The sequence below is a fragment of the Austrofundulus limnaeus genome, unplaced genomic scaffold (assembly GCF_001266775.1).
Source record: "Austrofundulus limnaeus strain Quisiro unplaced genomic scaffold, Austrofundulus_limnaeus-1.0 Scaffold57, whole genome shotgun sequence".
NCBI classification, from domain to species: domain Eukaryota; kingdom Metazoa; phylum Chordata; class Actinopteri; order Cyprinodontiformes; family Rivulidae; genus Austrofundulus; species Austrofundulus limnaeus.
In genome coordinates, this window is record NW_013952459.1 from 2,047,935 (window position 1) to 2,074,507 (window position 26,573).

The 26,573-nt window shown below is 35.3% G+C and overlaps 1 protein-coding gene across 5 annotated transcripts in view; it reads right to left on the reverse strand.

Moving 5' to 3' along the window:
- The window catches only part of znf618 (zinc finger protein 618), a 46,367-nt gene extending 27,910 nt beyond the window's left edge, over positions 1-18,457 (reverse strand). For 4 of the 5 annotated variants that reach the window (XM_014009396.1, XM_014009392.1, XM_014009394.1 and 1 more), the window contains exons 1-4: positions 18,033-18,457; positions 5,518-5,845; positions 4,459-4,536; positions 2,740-2,784 (exon numbers count right to left, since the gene is read on the reverse strand). In XM_014009396.1, the coding sequence (XP_013864850.1) occupies positions 2,740-2,784; positions 4,459-4,536; positions 5,518-5,818 (424 nt within the window). In that variant the 5' untranslated portion in view covers positions 5,819-5,845; positions 18,033-18,457. The remainder of the gene's footprint in view (positions 1-2,739; positions 2,785-4,458; positions 4,537-5,517; positions 5,846-18,032) is intronic. The other variant, XM_014009395.1, reaches the window with a different exon arrangement.
- Positions 18,458-26,573: the final 8,116 nt, after the last annotated feature.

The window sequence follows — 26,573 nt, forward strand, 5'->3', positions numbered from 1 at the left end:
CATAAGTATATTACAACATGACAATGCCAGGACCCATCAGACTCAAACTGTGAAAGTCTGGTTCAGGAAGATGACACTTCAATTTCACACATGGATTCAGCACCACTAAATTTAAAAATAAAAAAAAATACAACAACCTTGAAAATCTTTGAGACACGCTGGTGAGATAGAGGTCCAACTCTCCCAGCATCTGTACAAGATCTTGTAGTGAAACTGAACAGGAACTATGGACTGAAACAACTTGTGTGGCTTGTACGAACTTTTAACAAAAATGCTTAAGCAAGAGGGGCAAGAAGGAGGAATATTTAACAAACCCATTATGTCTTTGGTGATTTTAAAACCTAAAAGCTGTCCTCAGTGCTAAGACTTGGCAATCCGAGTCCATCTCAAGGCCACATAGACACAAACAGCCGTTCATTTTCATATTCATATTCACACCCAGAGAAAACTTACACGTGCATCTGGTGAACATGCTAAATCCATGCAGAAAGACCTTAACCAAGAATCGGATGCGAGATCTTGCTGCAAGGCAACAGTGCTTTCCAACTGCTCAACCGTGCAGCCCACAGCAGTTCACTTCTTACAAACCTTTACACCGCTATTAGTTTTGCATTTAATTCCATCAGAATTATCTGATTCTTCTGCTACTTGTGCTTGAAAATAACCATAGATATCTACAAAAATAACTATGTAAGTCAGAACTGACAGTGGTGTAAAGATTTGTACAACAGATTTTGCATTAACCACTAAGAATTTTTAAAATTGGCATTTTACTGGATATCAGAAAGCCACTTTGGTCTTGACAATGGTTTAACTGGTTATTAGTTATCAGTCCAATCAGAATTAAACTGTATTTCTTCAGAACCGATCCGATATGGAAGCAGTTGTGCTCCATAATGGCAATTAAAATGGATTAATAGAAATGCTGTTTCATTTTCAACATGTACCTGAATTTTTTGACTCATAAGTAAAATTATATTAATTAAATCAATTAAATTAAGTTTATCCAGCGGGAAAGAAATACACACCGCCTTGCCCGTGACATCACTCCCCTGCGCCGCTTCAGGGTTGTGAACATAGACCTTTTATATAAAGGCTAGATTAGTCATCCCTGCTGCCGCTGTGTGAGGACGCCAGAGACTCCACTAGTGTTTTTGTGCAGGTTTGACTTTGAAATGAAAAAGCATTTCTGCTAATGCACTATAATTTTCCTATGTGACATTTCAAAATGAATTTTGGTCACATTTTTCCAGGACATGTTTGGAAAATTAAATGTCAAAGTTTGTTTTATTGAACATTTTAATTAATTTACACTTTGAGCAGTCTTGAAGATGAAAATGGAAGCAAAGTTTGGAAGATTGATTTCTAATTATATTTATGAGTTAAAAATGCAGGTTTGACTTTGAAATGAAAAAGCTTTTCTGCTAATGCAYTATAATTTTCYRATTTRACTTTTCAAAATTAATTTTGGTCACTTTTTACCAGGACATGTTTTGAAAATGAATTGTCAATGTCTGTTTTATTAAACATTTTAATTGATTTACACTTTGAGCAGTCTTGGAGAAGAAAATGAACATACAGTTTGGATTATTTGTTTGTAATTTTACTTATGAGTGAAAAAATTCAGGTACATGCTGAAAATGAAACAGCATTTCTATTGATCCATTTTAAGTACCATTATGGAACACAATTGCTTCCATAATCCAAGACCTATCTTCAAAAAGAAAGATAAGTGTTCATAACGTCTCTAGAGAACCCCACTTTGAACATTTACCTTGGTAGCTCTGCTAAGACCAAGCCTCTGTGCTAATTGGTCTGGTTCCTGGTCAAATTCTTTGGTCATTATTTATATGAGCTGGTTGAGACTTGGTTTGCCAAACAGTGAAGTTTACAGAGACTACTTACTAAACTGGACACTCCGGTTGGTGACTTTTATATGGCATGTGACCAGATACTAGATTTAGTTTTATGAATCCCAGCCCAGAATTTTAACCTATTCTAATCAAGTCAATAAAATTTCACGTTTTGTCCTGAAGCAGTAACTCTGTTTAATCCCTTTTTGCCAGTTTACATTGCATTTAAAAATACATTGGTAAATTGATATGCCAAACATGATCAAGTATAAATACGCAGCACAACCAAAAGTGCTTTGCAGCATGTTCTATTCTCACAAGAATTTAATCTAATCATGATCTCTTCACTATGCTGCCTTGCTTGGCCTACATTTTAACACTGTCACATACTTGTAGGTTATATTATGCTTGTATGTTTCGTACATCTAAAACTGCTCTTTTTCTGTCTGCATAAACTGTATTTTTTTCTTTCTCTCTGCTAAGTTAATGTTGTTGCCTTTAAGCAGTTTGCACATCCACATAATGACTGCAGTGAGTGTGTGTAGGTAGATGTATAAATAACTCAAGTACTACTCTGAGGCACAAGTATTTTTAGTCCAAATCAAACTTTGGTTTTCATGTTAAGGAAGCCTGATAAATCTGGGTCTCTGAGGGTTGATGTTCAGCATTTTCAACCCTAAATTTAACTTTTATTTTCTAGCAAATTTTTGTTGAATAACATACTTTCAAATACGACCATAGTCAGTTTAATGTTGCATTCATAATTTTAAGCTAAACCTAAAATTACCCACTATAAAGTATATTTATAAAAAAACAAGTTAGCCAACCAATTTCCATGCAAATAAAGCTAGATTTGTTGGTGTATAAAGGACAAAAGTGTACTTACTATTGGGTGTCTGAGGCAGACCATCTCCAACCATGCTCTCTGATTCTATAATGACAAAAAATATTTGGGTGTGCTTGAATAGATTTGAGCAAACATGTTCTCAAAGATGCAAATCTTTCATATAAATATTATTTTTATGACAGTAAAACCTTTATTCAACCCTCCATTAAAAAATACTGCTGCTAAGCTGCTGTTCCTCATATTAACTTGTTCAAACAGAGAAAAGCACAGAAGTTTAAGTAGCTACTTTTTTAAAAGCATGTTGCATTAGGGTTGGGCAATGTTGGCAAAGAAATTAATCACGATTAATTGTGGTATTTAGCCGATAACGATTATTTTGACGATTAATCCCCTGAAGTCCTTGGACAACCTTATGTCCTAGTCACATGACCAATTTAGTAGGAAAGATTTGCTCTTCGTAAAAATCTGTTCCAAATTGTGTCAAAATTACAGACTTCAGGCCATACTCAAATTTTAAATTGTTGATAAATAAAAAAATTACAGAACTTTTTTTTTTAATGTTTGTCATATTTGAAGCGGAGAGGAGCATCGAGCAGACTGACTGGAGTCTCCCTGGTCAGTCTCCCTGGTGGCATTAATCGTATTAACCGTCAAGTGCCAAAAAATAATCAATTAATGTTTTTCTGATGACTAATTGCACACAATACGATTATGCCCAACCCTAGTTGGCATGAAGGAATCAGAGGCTTGATAACAAAATATGGACCTACTGTGGCATGCACAGCCATGCTAACTTGCCATCACATACACTGGTTTAGCTTTGATGCTACATTTGTTGCAGAAGGGAACATTTTTATTTATTTTATTTTTATTTATTTTATAATTTCATCTACAATTTTACAAACAGGAAAGTAAGTCATAACAAAGTGCAAAGGCCTTTATAATCCAGATTTCAGATTTCCATCTCAGCACATTTACGAAAGAAAACCATAACTTAACCATCTCACGTGATCATGGGTACATTACTTTAGACAAAAGAGAAATCTTTAGTACCTCAGGCAGCACCATAGTCCCTTTTTTAAATGTGTTTCTATTGTGCAAATCATTGCATGCACTAAGAACACTTTTGAAATTCAATGTTCTGAAACTTTTCCTGCATTCATATCAAAACTAAAACCTTCCCTCAAAAGGCAAAAGAACAGCAAAAAAAGAACTGAAAAAGTCCCCAACTTCTCTGTTCATGCACTTAGGTATTTAAAGTTCCCATATGTTTAAAACATGCCATACAGAAACGAACATCTTCACCATTTCCTTCCTTCTGCCTAGTAATTTCCGTTCATAAACATTTTATTGCGATAACATCCAGCATGTGCACAAACATGGATGTTTTCATTGTTTTGAAACTGCTGAAAACCTAAAATTTTGTGCCTAGAACTGGATTTGGAAAACATTTTCAAGATCACCAAAAATGAGCTCAAATGTTCCCAAACACATTGACAGTGTTGTCTACAGAGGTGATGCAACATGGTAAGAAATACACTTCTATTCCAACATTTAAATAAATAAATAAATAAAACTATATTTTAAAAATGTGCCTAATTTCAAAATTTGACACATGCTTCTCTAATTTATTGTATATGTATACACAGGGCTCATATAATCTGAATATCAGTGTATTTATTTGTATGTACATTTTACAGTCCTAACTATTTTGGAAACACAGTATTACTTGTTGTACAAAACACTGCAGTATCTTACCTCTGTGTGCTCTGACGTGTGTCTGAAAGCAGTTATAATACTTGTACTTCTTCCCACACACCGCACATACATATGAGCCTGCAGAAAGCAAAGATATAATAAAAAAAAACAATGGTTTTATTAGGAATGAAAATAAAAAAATATTACAGGTATAACAGTCCTCTGTTACATCACTGCAACTTAAGATCCACTTGGCACTGACGATGAAAAGTACTCAGTAAAAAAAAAAATGTTGCTGTCATAATGCCACGATGATCATCCTCTACATTATTTTGATGTCTGGATTTGTGTTGAAAGCTTCATATTCCACTGAAATCTTCCCCTTTACCAGAAGTTAGGAATTGTGACATCAGTGCTAAATTTACTGAACAAAGGCAAGCTTTGAGCAATGAAGGAAGGCTATATTTGAACTTTACTATAAAAGCCATAAAGCTAGCTTTCCAAAGTTGTGTGTGTGTGTGTGTGTGTGTGTGTGTGTGTGTGTGTGTGTGTGTGTGTGTGTGTGTGTGTGTGTGTGTGTGTGTGTGACTATTTTTGATAGCTCGTGAAAAAAAAGGAAAATTAATATAAAATCATTGAAAAACAATTTAAGCTGATACCTGTCTAACACATTCCACTAGCAGCACTGCTGGTAGTAACTGAGAATATATATAAAAATATTTTTAAAAAACAACAACACAAAATTGTGGTAGTTGAATCACCTAAATTGACTTTATCATAAAACTTTTTTTATTATTATTTTTGCCAGAATTACTAATATTTAAATCTTTTGTAATGAAAAGCTTCAACTTAATCTAAAACATAAGAATATAATGACCAACTTTTAATACACAAGTTTCTGTCAGCTAAAATGTCTGATCTTTGCCAAATCACATATTAGTAATGCAGTTAGGATGCAAACAATATTGTGTTAAGTTAGATGTTGTTTATAACCGTGTTGGAATAAAAACTGGTCATTGATGATTGATCACTGGGTATAAGCTGCACTAACTGCTTTTGACAATTAGCACCAGAAAACGTTCTTTTAAAATGCAGGTATGTCAATACACAGTCACACACCTATACATGAGTCTGTGCTCTTCGTTGGAGGAGGAGTACCAAGGGCAAACATACCCTCGGCCGGAGCTCTACGGGGTCCGCCTCCGCTGGTTCCTCCATTCTTTCCTCCAATGACAACGCAGATCTCAGCAGGGTTGACGTCTCCAACTTTCCCGTTGCTTTTCTCCGATGTCCCGGGCTCTTTCTTTACAGCAACTGGTGGTGGACTACTACTCTTGGTTGTTGAGGCATCTGTGGCTGCATTCCCATTCCCACTGTCTGCCTGTTCCTTCCCAGGCTTGGGTGCCTCCTGTGCACTCATGACTCCACCTCCTCTGAGCCTGCGTTTCTGTTTAAAGAATAAAATAGAGGCAAAGACTTTACTGACCTGTCTGAATACACATGCTTGAATATGACAGTAATAGTTTAATATGTATAACAGATACAAGTTACTTTTTCTATAGCAGTGAAATGCTAATTGCAGAAATAATCAAATGAAGCTTTTCTTTTTTTTTTCCAAAGAAAAACAGCTCACTGATTAAGTCTTAATAACTGACCTTTAAAGGCTCAAACCCACAGCTTTGTAGCACCCAAACACTCCAATTTAAGAAAGGCCTAAATTACACAACTTGCCACCTTACCACAGGGCTATAAAAGGCCTTGTTGAGAGAAAGAGCTCAAATCCAACCAAGCAAAACAGAGTTATGTCAGAATGACTGATATTATAGGAGGGCGGGAAAATCTGCCTTCTAATAATAGTGCACCATTACAGCAACAAGCCTCTTCATAGTCCAAATGCACCTTTCTTTGGGTCTGACACATGACCAACAAGCCTCAGCAAACAATCCTAAAATGGGTAACATTGAAACAAAACATTATTGGTTTGCAGCACAAATAGCTGACCTGTACCTGTGATTAAAATAAAATGAATGTTTGTGTAACGCTTAAAAGGTCATATGAAGTCAACTTTACTTTCAAATGACTATATAATTTGATATGTTATATGCAGTATGAATAACCTTCACATTTCTAAACATTTTTGTACATGAGGCCAAAACATGCCATTTACTACAAACTACATAAAAATCAGAGTTTGAATTTCCTGAAAGAGGTGGATCAATGTGTGACGTCACTTGTGTTCAACAACTCTCAGCTTCTTCTGGATTACGTGTAGAAGCAAAATATGCAACATACATTTTTTGTTAGTTTTTTTTTCCCTTCATTTGTCATTTAATGGGCATGAAATATTTAAGGCAGTAAAAAATCTCCTATTTAACATACCTAAATTTAAACAAGCTAGAAAGAAATTTCATATCTCGATTTAAGTGTTATATACAGTATATATATTACTAATTTCCACAGCCTTTTTTATTATTATCCATTGCTAATTTCAATATGTAGTTTATTTACATACTCAGATTTGTTATCCTCAAAACCAACTCGCACAGAAAAGTAACAGCAATAAATACAGCAAATTCAGCCTGAGAGCATTATGTGCAAAAGGAAGCCTCACAGATCTACATAGCTTGAAACTCCTGCTGTGTTGGGGTTGTACAACACAAAAATGGCAAATGTTTAACAAACATAAAACAAATGCACACAATAAGCTTTTATTGAGCAAGAAAAAAATGCATAAACTGAAATGCCCACCTCCCAATAACCATGCAAAGATTGCTTTTGGACAGTTTTTCCAGGCAGAGGGCTCATATCAACAGTGAGGCACAGGTCAGGTTGTGTGTTAAAACGAAATATTTTAAGTTGAATAGCTTTTGCAGAAACTATTGTTTGCCATGCTGGCAAGCCAATATCAGTCTGGTGGATAATTAGCTCACATTAAATTACTGCTGCTAAATAAAGGCACAGTGGTAGACTCTGGACCACTGAGGAACATAACACTAATGCAGTATTGTGCAAATCTCACTGTACATTTTAGTTTCTTCAGATTGTGGGTTCCAAGGATGTTAACGTTTGTGCCACCCCCCACAAAAAAGTGACAATGACCTCTGAATCATTCTGACATAAAGTATTCAGTGTTGTCTTCTCATAATAAAGACTTGTAAAAAAAAGGACATTTTTACTTTGAGTAACTTTGTTCCAAAAATCTGTTGCATTAGTTACATCTTTAAAAAAATATTTTAAACACACAACATAAAAAAGGTATTTTAAATCCACAAGGGAATTCCCAAAGTGGTACTAAATTCCTGGCACTGGCAGGGCGAAAGAAAGAGTAGCAAAACTTAACAACTATGATAAAAATCTAAGTCTGAAAGGAATGTCACCAAGAAACAAATTATCCAAAAAGGACCTGACACAGGACCTGGGAGATGCAGCAACTGATTCAGCGGTTAGATGCACCTAAAGAGCTTAGAAGAAATTGTGTTTTTGTGACAGGCTGCTAGTAACAAAGTGCCTAAAAATAGACTGAGAAAGACCACTTGGAAAAAAAAAATAATAAGCACTATTTAGAAGCAAGACAGAGAAATGATTAGTGTTTCAAGTCTACACCAAAGTTTGGTTTCTTTCATTAAAAATATGTTACAACATTCATTTCTGTGTTTTGATACACCACATTTAGCTGCAGGCCTGACTCAAATACCAAAAGTCATCAATTTTAAAGAAACATTGATTATACTGTATTATGATACGAATAATTTTTGAAAAGTCATCTTCTATTTTTTCAGAAAACATTATAAATATTTTGGTTTTACTTGATGTCAGTGTGCTCCAGGGCAGCTGTAGCTTACCATCATCAGTGTGTGAATGTGTGTATGAATGCATACATCCCTTTGGATGTTTACCTGTATCATGACCCTCAAAAACGCATAATTTTCAAAACAAATCTGTATTACACATATGCAATGGGAGTGGGGATGGTGGGTTGCAAGTCAGTGTAATTTACAATCCGTACAACTTGACATGTATGTGAACGGATGAATGATTGAAGTGTAAAGCATTTGGAATCTGTAGAAACTTGATAAAGTACCATATCAGTTCAAGCCATTTTCCAAAACTATCATCTTCAGTTGATATCATGCACAAAGGTTTGTTGTGAACAAGAAACAAAAGAAAAACTTGTGACAAGTTTTGTAATCTGGAAAGTCAAACTGAAACAAAATAAGCATTTAGTAAATTCCAAGGTAAAGAAATTATAACAGTGATTTTAAATAACAGTTGTAACTTTGGAAATGTGTTTTTACAGTCCTTTGGGTCATTAAAAGAAGATGCATGTTCACTGTTTACACAACAGTGTTGAATTTACATCTCAGTAACATTTGAGGTCAAAAAGCCAGTTAAACATTTTCCTACTCAGCCGAGTGGAAAATGGTTGAAATTCCACTGTAACTTCCTTCAGTTGTCTAAAAAGACGTTGGTAACTGTGAACTTTTTTTATTTGGGATCAGTGGTGAAAAATTATGCACTTGTGACAGCAAGTTTTGTTATTATGGAATCTGTGGTTGTGAAAAGTCCACAGTAATAAATTAGAATAGCTGTTTTATAATTGTGAATGTGTTTGGAATTACTTTGGCAAACATCATCACTGACAAACAGGACTGTTAGGAGCAAATTTACCCTGGAAACATACATAAAAAAGTATCAGCTTCACTTTCAGCCGTGAGGTTAGCCATGAGGTTATTTTTATTAATATTTTATTATACCTGCTTAGACTACACTATACTCAAAGTATAAAAATCTAAAGGTATGTTTGAAACTGACATTTTAAATGAATTCATTTGTTTTTTAAGATAACAAATGTCATTCAACTTTGATACCAATGAAAGGAAACATCGCAGAAGCATAAAACATGACAAGGTTATCTGGGAAACCTGTATTTATAAAGAAAAACGACCACGTGTAAACCAAGCAAATTATCTGTTCAGAAGGCAAAACAGGACAAGGCACTTGCCGTCTCAAAATTGTATGCTTTTTCATTCTAAGTGTTAAAGCTGTTGTATTAGCCAATCAGTTAGATAAATTATGCTCCAGTTTTCTAATATAGATCTTGATAAATCAGCAATGCAATATAGACATTTGTTGTTAGATTTTTTTTATTTATTTTTTTGGTTTTGCTGTACTTAATTGTCAAAGTTGAATTTTTGTTGAATTACTGTAACTTCTGCATAATTTTTGGCCGTGTCATTGAGGCCATATGATCTTACTCTAAACAAATTAAATTACATCATCGGTAAACCTATTTGTTTAATAAATATTTTAAATATTTAAATGTCTACATTTCCTGTAGATGTAATGATTTTCAAACCCACGTCCTTTGTCCTTTAGTTAACAAAATTTAAACTGAGGCATTCATAATCTTTTCATAGTTAAGATACATTTCTTTCACTTAATTTTATGTATTTTCCTCCCATTCTAAACAGACAAAAACTGAGGAGTGTTACATGCAATTTCTTGTATTTATTTTAAACTAACGTGTTTTCAGTAACAGATTTAGGAGGTTCACTGTATGTCCAAACAAGCTATTTCTTGGAGATGAAAAAAAAATGAAGCTATCTAAACTGTTCATCGTTTATTGTAACAGACTTCTGGTGCTACACTCAATTTCCATAACTGTTGTTTAGCACTAATTGATCAAGTCAAATAAATTTGTTGCCCTACTTTTCTCGTAGATGCAGTTGAACAAATTAAGTCTGAAACAGGATGCAAGAACCAAGTGATCCAATCTAAAACTGTCTTTTGTGCAAACATATCAGGTAATTTATCGAGCTAGAATTCTTTTATGTGCTTCAATGATTCATAGGTCACCCTTTAGTGGCTTAACAAGCAAAAGATTAATTACCTTGACATCAGGTACAAAACAAACCTGAAATAATGAAAAATGTCTTATGTTAAAAATCTCAGCTTCAGAAAGCTTGAATTATTGGAAAAAATAAACAGTGTTTTTTATAAAATTACATTATTCTAGCAGTCAGCTCGTTCTGTCAAATGGTAAAAAAACGTGAAAATGTTTAAAAAATAAACCCCAACTAAAGCAAAACAAAATATGCCAATGTGATTCGGACTATATCAAATAAATCTGAATAATCATAAACTACGAAAAGACAAACTCCGGCTGTCGACTTGTCGGTTTTGATTTTTTTTTTTTTTTTTTGGTGCAGTGCCAATTGTGTTGTAAATTTTGGCAGTAGGTATTTGTAGCTGACAGTGTTCCAGGGACATGACCATGTTAAGTGTTGCAACAATCCAGAAACCATGCCTCCTAACAATAATATCCTAACTGTAGCATGTAATAGTAACTTGTTACCAACTTTGAAGTGAATGAATGTGAAAACACAGTTAAACATTTACAAGTATTTGTTCATACCTCCAAGACACGGACTACAAAGAACAAAGTAATTTAGTTCATACTATGCATATTTGTATTTGAAAAGGCTCCACTTCTGTCTAAAAAAATGCACATTATACTGTAAAATCATTGTTTATTTTATTTTCTAATTTTCTTAAATAAGTAATAGCATACTGTGAACGTGATTAGGATTAAAACAAATTAATTAAGTCTACTGAAATACAGAGAATTATTTCATTTAACTCAATGTTTTTCATCTACTTGATTTGAAAACATTAACAAACCAGTAGAGACCCACTAAACCCAGTGCCACATTCCTTTTCAGATGGCTTCATTTAAATTAATCTTTGAGGCCAAATTATCCATCATAGTACAAAAAAAAAAAAGCTAAGACAACAGAAACCTTTAAATGAAATTGAAAACAGATCGACCAGCAGAATTTTTTTTCACAAGTGTCATTAATCTTCTCAAAACCCTTCGATTTTATTGGGGACTTTAAACTACAAACTAGGCTGGAAAGTACTAAAATGTATTTAAGAGCCTGATTTGTTTAACCCACTAAAACAGAAATGTGCTGCACATGTTTCCGCATTAACATTGCGATCAATTATATATTGGATTTGGACTATTTTTCTTACACTTGAGCACTTTTATGTTTTTGTGGATAACAACTAATTCTGTCCAATATTTGGATAATTTAGGACTACTTTTCAAGTTTAAAAGTATTTCATCCGACTTATTTCTGATCCAAATGAAGTGTGACACAAGGCCTTTTTTCATAAGGCCAACCTGAGCTAAACTTAGAAGCACAGGCAAAATGTATTGCTCTATTGTAAATCTTGTTTGCTTTGAAACTGAGTAAGAATGTTATCTGCTAACAAAATCATCATGTTGATGAATTCAAGCAGTGTATTAAATTTAGACAGATTTGGCTTTACCCTCTTTTTAAAGAGTTTAATCTGGGAGGGGAATTGAGCCAAAAATTTCACCATGACCAAATAAGACAACATACAAATTATCTGACCTTTATTTCTTGCAAGACATCAGATTCATTTATAAGAAAGATGCAGTAGTATTAGATCACTTACCCATGTCACATTTATTATGATGCAGATGCTGAATTACAACACCTTGCAAAAATTATGGAATCACCACTCTTGAAGGATGTCCTTTCAATTATTTAGTTTTTTTTATTACAAAAAATAATTTGCCAAAATTCCATTCTACTGGACTTAAGAAACAATGAAAAACAGAAAGAAATATATAGAAAAATATATATGGAATCACTCAGGTTCAAAGAAAATAAACATGGAATTGTGAAAAACATTGCGCCATTTGTTACGCCACATCTGGCTTTTCTACTGGCTTAAATTATTTGAGACATAGACTTAGCAACAAACAATATTCTTATCAATACGGCCCCAAGTGTGTTGCTGCTGCCAGAGCGGCTTTGTAATGTCACTGACCATTTTTATCAACTTTACTAGAGCTTTTCAACTCAAATGAGATCTGGACTATTTTCAGGTCAGTACCAATAAACATTGTTTTTGAGGAAATTGTTTTCTTGTCCTTTACTCTACGGCAAGACATATTACCTTCTTAAAAATTTAGGGGGGTGTACACATAGTGAAATATTTTGAGCTTTATATCCTGTTATGTCATTCCCTCATCGAAAACATGCCCAGTGTGGCTTTGTCTCATACATGCATGTTTGAGAAATCCTTGATTTGAAGCTGCCAAATATTTGCTGGTACAAAGCACCACCTATTTACACAAAGCTCCTCCCTGGAGCTCAGTGCGCAGCCGAGCTCCCGCCGCACAGACCACCTCTCCTCCGAAACATTGTTGTGAGGACGTGCTTAAGTGCGAGTGTCAAAAACAGTAGGAGGTTCTCAAAGAGACTGAAGCAAATTTCAAGGCGGTAAGAATAGCCATGATGCAAAGTCAATTTTATTTTTGAGATACTGTATACAGCATTTTCAACTGTGGTATAGAATTGAACTATTTGCTTGGAAAATACATTGTAATCCCCCACCCCCAGCCCACTTAAGTCATCATCACCAAACATCCTTAACTGACGGAATAAGAAAAGATGTCCAAAATTATAATTACTTTGACATTTATTGAAGCTGCAATGACTCCCATCTCCTTCGTACCTTTAACTGACACACAGGCTCTGTGTTTGTTTTAACGCTGCAAATTACAGGGATTCTATTATGTATTCCTCAGATTTGAGTGACTCCATTTCTTTCTTCATCTACTTAATTCAAAACAGCATTTTCAAGTTGACTACAATAATTACATTTCTTTCTTTTGTTATTGTTTCTTAATGTCAAAAGGTTGGAATAAAATTGATTGTTGTATGTATATGATTTTTTTTTTTTTACTGTACAAAATTAACCAATTTCATGAACATCCTTCAAGAGTGGTGATTCTGTAATTTTTGCCAGGGGTTGTTGTATATAAAATGTCAGTGGTGGTCTATTTTTCTCTAATTAAATCCAAAATGTAAAGCTCACCATCTGGCCTTGTGCTCCTCTCATAGTCTGAGGATTCATATATAATGACGCTCACAGCACTAAAACAGGACGAACATCAAAACCAGATGCACGTTTGCTTGATGTGCCTTACGAATACGGCACAGTAAATGGTTCTCACCAAGGAGGAGTTAACAAATACAACTCACGCAGTTCTATGAAATCATCCGGTGCCGTTTTTATAACCAGAAATCTGTAAACAAGCAATTTAAGCATAGATATATGGCAGGGTTTATATCAATGCATTCTGTCAGTTCTCTTTTTATGATTAGGCCAAGCTGTGTTTTAAAATCTGCATGTGCTCATTAATGTAAAGGACATACTGTATTATGAGGTAAAAAAAATAAAAAATAAGGTTAGGTCAATAAGAAAAACATCTGCAGAACATAACTTATTTACATATAAGTTATACTTTAGGTAAGCAGATAGTAAATGGGAAATACTGAATCTGCCTCTGCACAGTTAATCAATCATTGTGCTTCTAACCTGCTGAAATTTTCTTATTTGAAAACTGCACATTGTTTGACCAAAAGCCACTAAGCTGTGCATGTTAAACAGACTGGAAAACTATTACGGACAGAAAATCAAAATTTGTTTAAGGCTCATGAAAAAGTTTCCACTCTGTGGGGATTAAAAATAGGAATTTGCTAAAACAGGGGGATGAAGGGGAGGAGAGGAAAGAGGAGGCGGGGGGCAGTTCAATCACTGCTTTGACTTCATGTTTATATTATCCAGAGGAGAGTGGGTGTCGAGTTTGACCAAAACCTGTTTCACACTGATGCTTTGCATTCCCCATTTCTTTAGTCAAATGCAAACTTTTCTGTCCTCCGTAATAAATGTCTTCCAAGATGGTGTACGACCAGTGATTTTCAAAAAGCAATAATGCAGAATAATGGATAAACCCCACCACCTCTCTTTTTTTCCTCTCTCTCACACACACACATACATGAGACGCTAAAGAAAAAACTGTGGCGTCTAGTAAAATTCCATCAGCATACACTAAAAAAAAAGGAAAAAAAACATAAAACCTTTTCAATCTATATGTTAATGCCATGAATTAAAATTTAATAACAAGAGATATTGAAAAGCAGACTTGAATTATACAAAAATAAATCCTAAAAGATCAGGCCCCTAAAATTAGAAATTCAGGGCTGCATCCGGACTGCTGCTAAACCCTTGTAGGCTGGCAGATTAAATTTTTGATGAAAATCAAAATTACACTGCACACTGACGCAGGCGCAGCAAACCTGGCACTATTGTGATTTATGGATTCATTAAACCCGCGGGAGTTTCACCCCCCTCCCCTTTTCACTCAAAGAAATGAGATTTGCTTTGCTGAAAATTTGTATTTTTCAAAAAAAAAAGCTACTCAGCCTCCGCTCTACCTACAGAAACGGTCATGGAGGAGAAAAAAAAGCTTCTGTGTATAAAACCACTGCACGTAAACAGGCCTAATTTTCATTGCTGCAGCAACTGAACATCCCTATGCATTATTCATGAAAGCAATAAGGTTCATTTTTACAAAGGAAGTAAAAAAAATGCAGAATGCACAGATTTTTTTTTTTAATGCAGTACTCTCAACCCCTGAAAAGCCTTTCCCTTGAGACTAATTTAACTGAAGATATTTTCAGACATTTTCTACATGCCACTATGGGAAAAAAAAAAAAAAGAACATAGATGTTCACTATGCTTAAGAGAGATGTATGATTTTTCCAGACATATTCGAGAATCAAACTGTAACTGTGTGTACTAAAATAAAGACGACCTCAAAAGTTGCTGCTTTCACTTAAAATAGCAAGCGAACACTCTGTAGCAAGCCAACGGCAATCAGGACGGCACTTACGTTTTAAAACCTTTAAGAGGGCAGTGATATAATCCACCACCATCTTGTGTTTCTCGAAGCCTGGAGAGACAAACTTTCACCTGCTCACCTCAACTACTGCCTTTAAAAATACCAACTAGTGAAACGCTTCAGTTCATTAAACTACAAATAAACTTACTTAAAAAGTAACTCAAATGCGAATTTATTTAAAAAGAAGAAAGAAATAATCAAAATATTTCTGCTTATCTAACTTAAATGCAGAAATTGCGAAAAGTGCAGACTTTTGAGAAACGCTTCTTGTTTTGTTTGTGTATTCTTGCAGTTGTGACAAAGTTAGTTGATGGTTTTTTTGCAAGATCCTTTACTGAAATATTGTTAGGACATGTATGAAATCATTTCATGTCATAGCAGGCCATTATTTTTAACTAATAGACGTAAAGAAAGTTTTTTTTAAATATCTATGTCCATCAATTCTCAATACAAAACTAACTATTTTTTCTGTTCGAATTGAAATCTGTTGTCCTCTTCTGGGCTCACTCATAAATAAACCTAGCACAAAAAGTAAGAAAATTTGTTTTTGGTCAATTATTTCTTTGTTTCTTGGCAATAAGTCATATAGTGGGCACCTGATTGGCAGCACCTTGTGGGTACCAGAAGCTCAAAACAAATGTCAGGATGTTCAGTAATATAACTTTTTAATTATGTTTGGAGAGTGAGGTGGGGTGTTTATGTATTTATTATTGATTGTAAAATGTTTTATTTCATATTATGTTTGTTTTTCTGTTATTTTTTTCTTATTTCTATTACTCTCGGATGTTGTTTTGTTTTTACTATCTGGAGGGACTACAGATGTAAATTAGCCTTAGGCTAAATCTGGTGCAATGCATCAAATCTTTTTATGTTTACGTTTTAATCGCACACTGTCCCAACTAAATAAATTCATTCATTCATACAATAGTGACAGAAAAATAAGATGTTTGGCAGAGAAGATGTGGCTGGTTTTTCATATGCGTAGCCCACATACTCAGCTCTACTGCTCATCCCACAAATGCATGTTCCTTACAAATGTGGCACCATTTAAAACAGAAATGAACAGGCTTTCATAAGATTTACTGCCAAGAAGCATTGTTACGCCCAAACAGACTTCCTTACTTACGTTGCAAAATATATGAGGTTGTAGTGCATCAGACTTATAATTCTTACTGTTTTATTTGATTTAACTTACAGGTAATAAAGTAATAGCTTGACTATTAACCCTCAAGGCAAGACAAAAAAAATGCTTTCTTCCTTTTATTAAACATAGCTATGGTAGGGTACATATATAAACATCTTTACCACCAAGTGTTTTGGCTACATGTTTTTATGCTTTTAGTTACTGTAGTTAATTTGCAAGTTGCCCATTTTAATGAACACAACCTCCATGAACCCAATTAGCATCATTCCCAACAATTTTATAACTTATTGCTTCGTTTCTTTTTACAATAGTCTGCACTCTAATAAATTAGGCACACTGGTTTGCCATCTCCTCAATTCTGTACTTAAACTCAAACTCCTACATTTTGAATAGACTTTTTTAAGCAAAAGGTCAGAATTTTACACACCGACCACACTTTTCTTTTTTTTTTTTTCCTTCCACAAGCTCTTTGAATGGGATGAATAAAGATTTTGAAGGTCAGCATTAAAAATTACCCACAGAAAAAATGGCCTGTGCCGTTTCCTTTCACATTAAAATAAAAGCAAGCCACGCAAGATGGGAAACTGTTTGGCATCTGCAGGATTAATATAAACAGTAGAGGCACTGGTTGTGATTGTTTTTCCTCCCCTCAAATTATGCTGACATGTTATTTCTTTCTCCCAGTGCTGTAAAGTTCACTTTGAATAATTCTGGTTTTCACCCCCACCTCTGCAGTATTACAGAATTTCAATCTCTAGTAAGAAGTTCAAATGAACAAAAGGTGCAAAGTAACATTTTGTAAAATAAATAAATAAATAAAATTCAATAAAATAAAACATTTAATCCAGGAGGGGGAAAAAAATCACCAAGTACAGATTTATCCAAAAACAATTACATCTGTTAAATCCCACTTTAACCAGAACATGCATTCAAGCATTATTTTTAACAGCACAGACTCATACTAATTTCTGAACATATGTGCATAAGCCAAATAACAACAACAATAATAATGATAACAAAGAAATAATCACCACAACTCGTTACATTTTCTAATTTCTCAAATATCAATGTCTGCCTACAGGTGGCGCCAACGGCGACCGCGCATCTAAAATCCTCTATCTTCACAAATTAAATATGAAAATAAAAGTCGGAACCGTGTTTCGACAAGACCAGACCGTGGCGTTCCTTCGTCTTTATTTACCGTCAACAACGAGCCGGTGAAAGACGAGCAGGAGGGAAATGTCGGCGCTGTGAAACTGCCAGGGGAAGCAACTCCGGAGCTTCTGCTCAAATTTTTTGCAGGAAAAAAAAATTCACAAAACATCATGGCTGCAGGAGGTTTTTGTGTTTCAGATTGTTCCTCCCCTCATCGTCCTTCATGTTCCCACCATCGCAATTAAAAAGCGCTTATTTTACACGGGCTGGCATTATGTGTGAGCAAACTACAAAAACGACTGGGCGGCAGTTTCACCACAAACTTTATTACTAAAAAAAATTTACCCCTCCTCAAAAACAAAAAATAACATCAACAGATTATTGCTTTTAAAAGCCTTTTACCTGGTGTAGTGGTGAGCAAATAGTGCGAAGAGACTGTCTGGTCTCGTTAATCGTGAAAACGGGAGGCTGGAACTTCACATCCGCTACTTCAAATTTCTAAAAATTTACGATTTTTAAAATGAGAAAAAATAAAACAATTTGACATACCTCCAAATACGATGCAGCTCATGCGAAACAGACTCCTGCTGCAGAAATTCTTCCTCCTCCCCGACTAGAGGTGACTGCACAAAACTGCTTCCTCAAAAAAAAAAAAATTGTGAATTAGTTATGAGAATTTTCCAATGATAAAAGGGGAAGAAAAAAATTCACCACAGCGGTTTCCCCCCCTCCACCACGAGCCTCTATGTTACATCTTTAGTAAAGCCTAATGGCGAGTTGAATTATAAATATGTCGAGGTTTTTTTTTAATGGACCTAAAGGCTCTTCGTGCCTTAAACAGAGGGGTTTGTTGTTGCCGTTCCTCCTGTGGAAAATTTCGTCCGCCATATACAAGGGCAGATTCCGAAATTGCAGCCCTGGCCTGAATATTAGCTCGCATAAAAAAGAAAAAAGAAAAAAAGAAAAAGAAAGAAAAAAAGTCTGCGAAGAAAGAAAAAAATGTTGGCCAACTATGTAGTTGCACGGAAACCTATTAAAACGCGCAGAAGCTACTTTTAAAGCATTAACAGCATTAAAAGCAAATTGTAACAGCTTTAAACTAATTAACATTTACGATTTAAACACTTTAAAGCAAATAACACTGCATTAACTAAAAAGGGCAGTACTGATCTGTTTTTGATAAATAGCTAGTGAACCTGCAAATCTTTATGCTTACCTAGATTATTTTTCCTCATCTACTTGATTTTCATCATCCAGCACCTTATACATGTATGACAACAGACAAACTGTGAAATTTAAGTAAACTGAACAACCAGTAAAATATTAAAGTTGTTTTTAATTTGTTGATCTTGCTAAATATTTAATGTGCATCATTTTTTTAAACTTCAAAACAATGTGTAGTATTGTTCTGTTACTGTACGTCTAAAATCAGTGCTTACTGCAACAAAATGTGTCAACAAATTCATTAAATCCGTCGATATATAAAGCAAATTTGCTTGCTGATCAAGAAGGGTTCAAGAGCAAGTTTTTGTTGGCCAACAAATTTTGATTTTAAAATCCTACTCGAGAAAATTTCTGATTTTTGTTTTCCTTTTAAAATAGTCATGGTTTAAGATAAGATGTCGAAATCATGCGTTTATAGTAAATTCATTATATAGGTACAGTATGTGTTTTAAATGTGGTGTTAAATTAACTGTGCAAACCCATCATTAAATACTGATAATGATAGAAATCATAATTCAGCAGCTTTTCTCTGCAACAGTAATCAGTGATGCATTAAGAAATGGAAGATAGTATTATCTTACACTAGTTATTATAGGTGAAAAAACTGAATTCAGGTAATTTTTTATTTTTTATTTTTTACTTTTTGGTGGGGGTTAGGGGGATCAGCTCTTATTACTTCGTTTCTCATGTGAAGACCAAAAATATTATATTACAGGTTCATATATGTCATAATAGGTTCAGCAAGTTTCAAATTTAATGTATTTAAAAAGTAGATACCAGTTTCTAAACTAAGAATAACACTTTCCAATTTTCCATTGCAGAACAGTTACCCATTGCAGTTGTTGCTTCTGTCCAGCAGAGGGCAGCAATTAACCAAGAAAAAGCCAGTGTTTCAATGCAGTGGTCAGTGAGTTCACTTGTGACTATGCACCAGTACTTACTCTCTTTTTTGCTCTATGGCTCCCTCTGCTGCCTTTTACCTCTTAAAGCGCTTATTCGTCTCATCCTGTCAGATTGCAGCTGACAGGTTTGTTCACTGGTATAAAATATGCTTGTATACTGTCTTGTTATCACATGGTGGTCATGAGGTTTTGAGGGATTTTTTTTTTTCTCTTGGAAGGTCTGAGAAAACACTGATTTTATGTAAGTTGTGGGTCTAAAATACCAACATGTCTTTGGCAAGATTGTTAAAGATCGTAGGGTTTGCTTCAAGTTCCCTGACTGAGAACACAAATCCATAAATAAGGAAAGATTTTAAGGAAATCAATAAGGTCAAACGTGTAGGTAAGTTAAGATTTTGGTATTTAGTGTCGACAACAAAGAAAAAGAAAGCATATTTTTTAGACGGGCAACTAGAATACACATGGAAGTATGTTTACTGCATTTATCAGATCACAAGTTAAAAATAAGAAGAAACCAAAATGTTGCCACTAATAATAAAAGCAACATCCTTCGTCCTCATGCTCCCCACAGTTTAAGGTTTGCCTGGCCTCCTCCTCACAGCCTACTTTTCTTACTTTTCTGAGAAAAAAATCTTTCGATAGCAGAAGAACCAACAGGTGAGGAGGCCTGACAACAACTGTGCTATTTTTTTCCTCAGCGACCTACTTGGGTTTAAAAGCAACCAAGACCTTTGCAGCAAGCTCAAGAGCACTTGAATAAATTAGGTGACGATTCCCAACACAATCAGGTCCTCCAAAATCAGACAAAAATAGCACGAAGAAAGAGAACAACAGTATACATACAGGCGTAAGGTGTGCTTCTGGGCAACAGGAATAAACACAAGATATACATACAAGTCTATAAACGAACTTGCATCTGTTTTGCAATGATTGATACATATACTGTCAGACATTTTATATTTTAAGCAGCAATTTCAACTTATGGCTGTAGCACAAAGTTAGATGGCATAGCATAAAAAGGGTTGTAATACACCAATGTGCTGCTAATTCTCATCACTTGCTCTCAATTTGTTTAAAGTTTTATTCTATTTTTAAAGTTGTAATGAGAGTGCATTCGTCTGCAAAAAACAGGTCTTGGATGACAGTCATCTTGACTTTGGAGATTTCAGACTGTCTTTTAAGACTGAGGAGCTTCCCATCTGTGCGATATATCAAACACTGACTCTGGGGTGTCTTTTATGGAAAGCATTCATTTGCATGGCAGAAAACACTATTCTAAACAGTGTTGGAGCAAGGACGCAGCCTTTGACTCTGTGTTATATAGTAAAATAAGCATATTCTAACCTTTTTGATTCATAAGGTACGCAGCAGTGTGAGCAGTAAGCACATTGATTTGGCCTCTGACCAATCCTTGTTTTAACAACTTGATCTACTTGAGTGCAACCCCTGATTACAATTCTAAGTTCCTCCTGTTAGTCCAAGAAAACAGTAGTTGCCGGCTGACCACAGAGGAGTAAAAGCAGGCAGTGATCCATGCTGTTGTTTGCCAACCTTTTTTGATAATAGCAGGTTTTTATTTAAAGACCTACCAAAGGCCTTAGAGTTGCTTATAATAAAGAAATCAGCCGATCACACCAGAAGTAAACAATTATTTGTCTGATTTTTATTATCGTCAAAGTATGTTTTCACAGTTTCTTACACAAAGTCACATTAGAGGATCAAAACGAATTTCACGGTAGTGTCGTTTATTAGTCATACCGAGTAATTACATGGACATTTTGATAATCCTTGACGATGAGTGTTATTAAATTTGCATGTTCAGAATAGAGGCAGCCACGATGATTCCATTAAAACCCTCGTGCATTCAATTCGTATGCTTTGATGCTCCTTCCAACTTAAATTTGTGATCACAGTGGCTCTTTGTTTCGACTGCAATCATTATATCAACTTTCCATATCACATGTCTAAATCTGATTTAATGACTCATGCATGTTAGGGGTAAAAAACAAATTGCTGCTATGTATAAATCCCTAAGAATAACGTTCAACTTGTGCTCTGATTGCACAATAAGTAGCGTTTATCCACCTTTAAAACATTTTGCTTGTGTGTTTTTTTTTTTGTCAAACACATCATGCAGCTAATCAGAGGCTGCTGGCTGTTTTTTTTGCTTTATACCTGGTTGCAAACCCTAGCAGCAGCACAACACACAAGAAAGAAGCTCATAATTGGTTAAATCACCACTGTTTGAAGCACCTGGTTAGACAATGAGATGGATCATAATTGTAGTTATGATAGGGTAGTCAATGACTAAACCTCCTACTTTCATCGAACCTGACGAGTCAAGAGAGGTTGAGGAGGATGCTAAGAATAAAACACACAGTGGTTGTGCTGTAAACCTCTGTGGTCCAAGAATATATCTGATTACAGTAGTGCCCTTTCCAATCCTAATTATAGTAATCCAGTTTCTGAACCTGATTGTTGTTTTTATGTTTGGTCACTACAGAATCAAAGCCACAACCTGTGATTATCATCCAGGAACTGAAATCCAAATGTGTTGATATATTTCACTACACAAAGTAGATTTTTGCAAAAATAGTGCACTTTAATCAGACGTCAAGTGACATTTTGAGATGTATAATTAACTACAGGTAAGGATGTCTTTGTGGATGTCTCCCAGGTAGGAGGAGGTAGTCTAGTGAAGACTCCAGACTCATAAGAGGGATTGATGAACACTGTTTTTCCAAAAAAAAAAAGCTTAAGATTTAGCTGAGTATCAGGCTGTGTTGACCTCCAGATCAGTTTTATAGATAAACCTATGTGTTTTTGTGCTATTTTCAAATTGCAAACACAGTCTTACAAGAATATGACAACTCAATATTTTGTTCATAATATTTGATACTTAACTGAAATAAGTTCTAGCTCTCATCTGATACTGATTATAAATGTCTTTAATTGCCTGCAAACAATTGGAGTTTCTGTCTTGATGTTGTCCCTGTTTTCTCCCAAGAACTGAGAATGAAAGTCTTCTTACCTTGACCTAAATGAGTGAGAATCAACACCTGGGTATGAGTTCAAAAATATAAAGCAGGTCAGCCAGTTCTGTCCTTTCTCTGAGACATTCCTCTTGTTTTAGTGTCAGTGTCACTTTCACAGCTCTCTCCCAAAACTATTTTCAAAGACAAACACATTTTTGTCTCTTAAGGCCCTGTCACACTAGTCAACTTATGCCAGTTGATGAACATTTTAAAGACATCTACATTGAAGATGGAATTTAAAAAATCAACAGGAAGCTTCTTTTCGGCACGTAAAGACAGACTGAAATTAGGAAGTTTATTGACATGAATGACAAAGTTTGGCGCTCAGACCCCGGCAGAGGATGAGCTGCTTGAGATGAGGGGTAGGAGTTTTTGAACGGGCATTCTGTGGAAAAGTTATAAACAATCAATGTCTTACCTGTTGTAGAAAGTGCTTACTTCAACTTCAAGAATCTTTATTATCTCCAAGGGTCAATTTGTTGTGCAGCCAGTAGAAATAAAACATCAAAAACAAAAACATTCATGCACAAATACACAAAAATCACAAATTTTCATTAGTACATTGAACTGCTTCTGGGATAAATGAGTTTTTATATCTATTAGTCCCACATTTGGTCAACTGATACCTGTGTCCAGATGGAAGCAGCCAACCTCCATTTTGGAGAAATAAAGTTTAAAGCTGATTGAATTGACAAGTTAATTCATTTTGAGATTGGAGACCCACCTTGCCAAGCCATTAGCCTGTCAGTTCAGTAGACCGTATTTATCGATACTTCCAACCAGAATCTGAAAATGATAAATTTTCCTTGCAAAGTGGTTAAGTACAACTTTTATGTCCCACTCCCTCCGTGTATGAACAAAATAAATACAAAATACACCTCAGCTATTTTTTTATGAATTGACTCCACTTTATTTGCGCACATTTTACATTGTTGCTCTATGTTCTAATATTCATTTTCCAACACATTTAAAAATGCACTCAGCTTAGATACCACAGAATGATGGCCCTTTGGTGTCCCAGATATAGTTTACCAGAAGTGGTCCGTCTAACCAGGCCAACTGTGACATGCCATCTCAAAAGCAGTGCCACAGTTGCCAGACCTGGCCCACTCCCAGTTTACAAACCACGTGCCATGGCAGCAGTGCCAGTTTGACACCAGAACTGGCCCACGCCTGCTTGTCATGTAGGATGATTGTGCAGGGGTGCAGATGAGATTTAAAGCTCCACATTCCCAGTGAGCAGACATACAAGCAGAAGCTCAACATCTTCAACTCTGCCGCTTCCAGTTTTCTCCTGTTTTTTTTTCTTTCCCCAATTAGAGATGTGACGTCACAAACGATGCAAATCTTTTGTATGGCTGTGTGAAACAAACGGTTTAAACTGACTTGCTGGCAATTGAGAGTCACCCCTGTTTTCCTGCAAACACAAATACCCTTTTGCTTTGTTTTTACTGACACAAAGAAAAACAGGCAGTAGGTAGCAGTTCAGGGTAGGTGGGGCCTTGCAAGTCACTTGATACGTTCCTTGCATCGTAGGTTGTGTGCAGTGACATCACTAATGTTCAGAACAGAACGACTCTTCATTAACTAGAACCTTTCGAAAAGTTTTAAAACACATTTCTATTGTCAATGCCACCGTCTCCTGTGAGTAAGCTTTAAGTAACAGACAAAAAGTTTAAAAAAGTAACCCCACTGTCCAAACATATACAGTATATATTGATCCCCAGAGTTATTATTCTTTACTTTGTTTTATCGAGAAAACATATTTGCAAGTCAAATTTCAACAAAAATGAGGCAAATACATGAAGATCTGTTTGTATTATGTGACATATGCCATAGTTCATTACAAGTTTTACGAAAGCACAGTGAAAGAAAAACATTATGGCACTGAAAAAGTGACAATGGCCTGAGTGCACCATCTGTCTTAACTTAATAGCAATCAAAGGCAGAAGCCAAGTTAAAACGGCTTGTGATTACAAAGCACCCAAAGTATGAACAAAAACAAAAAGAATTTTCCATCTGCAGGGAAAGGAAGATAGTTGCCAGAAAATTGCAGATGGTGACAGAGTTTCACAAATAGCACAGATGGCCTCCTTTCAACACAAGGATACACGTTGACAGCACAATAAATGTTTCTCTGATAGGATGCTGTTAAATGAGAACTGATGTTTTTTTTAATTGCAATTTGTTGTGTTGTTGAATTGAACATTTGTATGTAAAATGCATGTTCTAGACATGCTTGCACAAATCTTCATTGATTTTTCTGGGGTCATCAGGGGAATGGGGTTATAGAGCTTCAACTAGATCACCCAGCTGAAGTCTTTGAGTTATCTCCCAGCTACTAAGTAAAAAGCTGGAGGGAGGGAGGGTGTGAAACGCCTCGTTTGGATTTAAAGAGACAGCATCAAAATGAGTTGGTCTAAAACAGACCTCAGAAAAGTGGTGAAAGAGGGGTTTGTGGAGTTACAATAAGGAGGAAATCAGACCAAAGCATAGCAGTTCCACTTTCTAAAGGTCCCAACTGAACGATTTACAGCATAAGAAATTATTGAACACTGGTGTGCTAGTGTCAAACACTGACCTTTTCTCCATTCATCATGACTTTAACATTTTTTTTTTGTTCAGTGTTACACTACCAGCAGTTCATACATACGTGTTGTGTAAAATATTTTTAGAATATTCTTTTCACAACACAAAAATATATGGTCACAAAACTATTTACATGATTTTCCCCTCAAAAGCAATGCATGGTGTACAGCCTAACCAAAACAAATTTGCACAAATAATGGTCTACATACAAAACAACAGAATAATTAACTGTATACAATAACAGTAAAAAAAATACATAAATACTATAAACATATATGTATATACTATGACTACATGGTCAACCAAAGTGGCTCTGATGTCACTACAGTCCTTGGCCTTCCTTGTCCTCCTCTTCTTCCTCTCAATCTGAGCTTAATGCTAAATGTAAATCTGTGAGGCAGGTGTTTGCCCCTGTGACAAATCGGTGTGTGCATTGTAGGATAATTAACTTTACAGTTTTGAATGACAGTATGCAGTGTGTTTTAGAGCTGAAATTTGAGTGTAACCGTGGAACTGTTTGCATTTTAGCAGAACTGGTTGAGGGGGTTGGTGCTTAAGTTACATGTTGCGGTTATTTTGTCTCAAGTGTCAGACAATGTATGTAAACAATTGAGAAAAACTGTAATAAGTTTACTGTGTTTCATTGTGAATAAAATGTGGGTTTATGAGATTTTCAATTAATCGCATTTTGTATTATTTACAATTCACACGGTGTCCCGACTTTGTCAGAAATGTGGTAGTATTTTTTTTCTCACTGTCTCTTTACACTTATGGGAATGGAATAAGGATGATGTCTGACCAGAATGATGCAATAACAGTTTAGCATGGAAACGGGTTGTTTTTAAAGACCACAATAACATTTAAGCTGCTGCACATAAAACGTAATTCTATTCTTGTTCACGGCAGGACATTGTTGTGATGTCTTAGATCTTCTGTCCTATACTCACACAGACTCTTTCTTCTTGAGTCTCTTCAGATGATGTCTCTTTGGTGGATTTTTTTTAATAGCTGATCATGCATGACTCAGCCGCTGTTCCTTCAGTCCTCACCTCAGTGCCCGATGATAACACCTTCTGGACAGCTTATTACCAGACTTCTCAATATAGCACATGGCTTCTTTTTTGTGTGCATAAACTCTTCTGTGCAGTCTTTGAATTGATGTTACTGGGCCCTGGACTCAAATAAAGCTGCTCTGCTGAGGGTTCTGTTAAGCCCTGACACTTTGTGAAGTAAACCACAAGGAACTCAGCTGTTGTTAGGTACGGCTGTAAATCTGCAAAGGGTGCAAGATTTTGCAGGAGGATGCTCTGTGGAATAAAGAGTACAACATCAAAGTATCA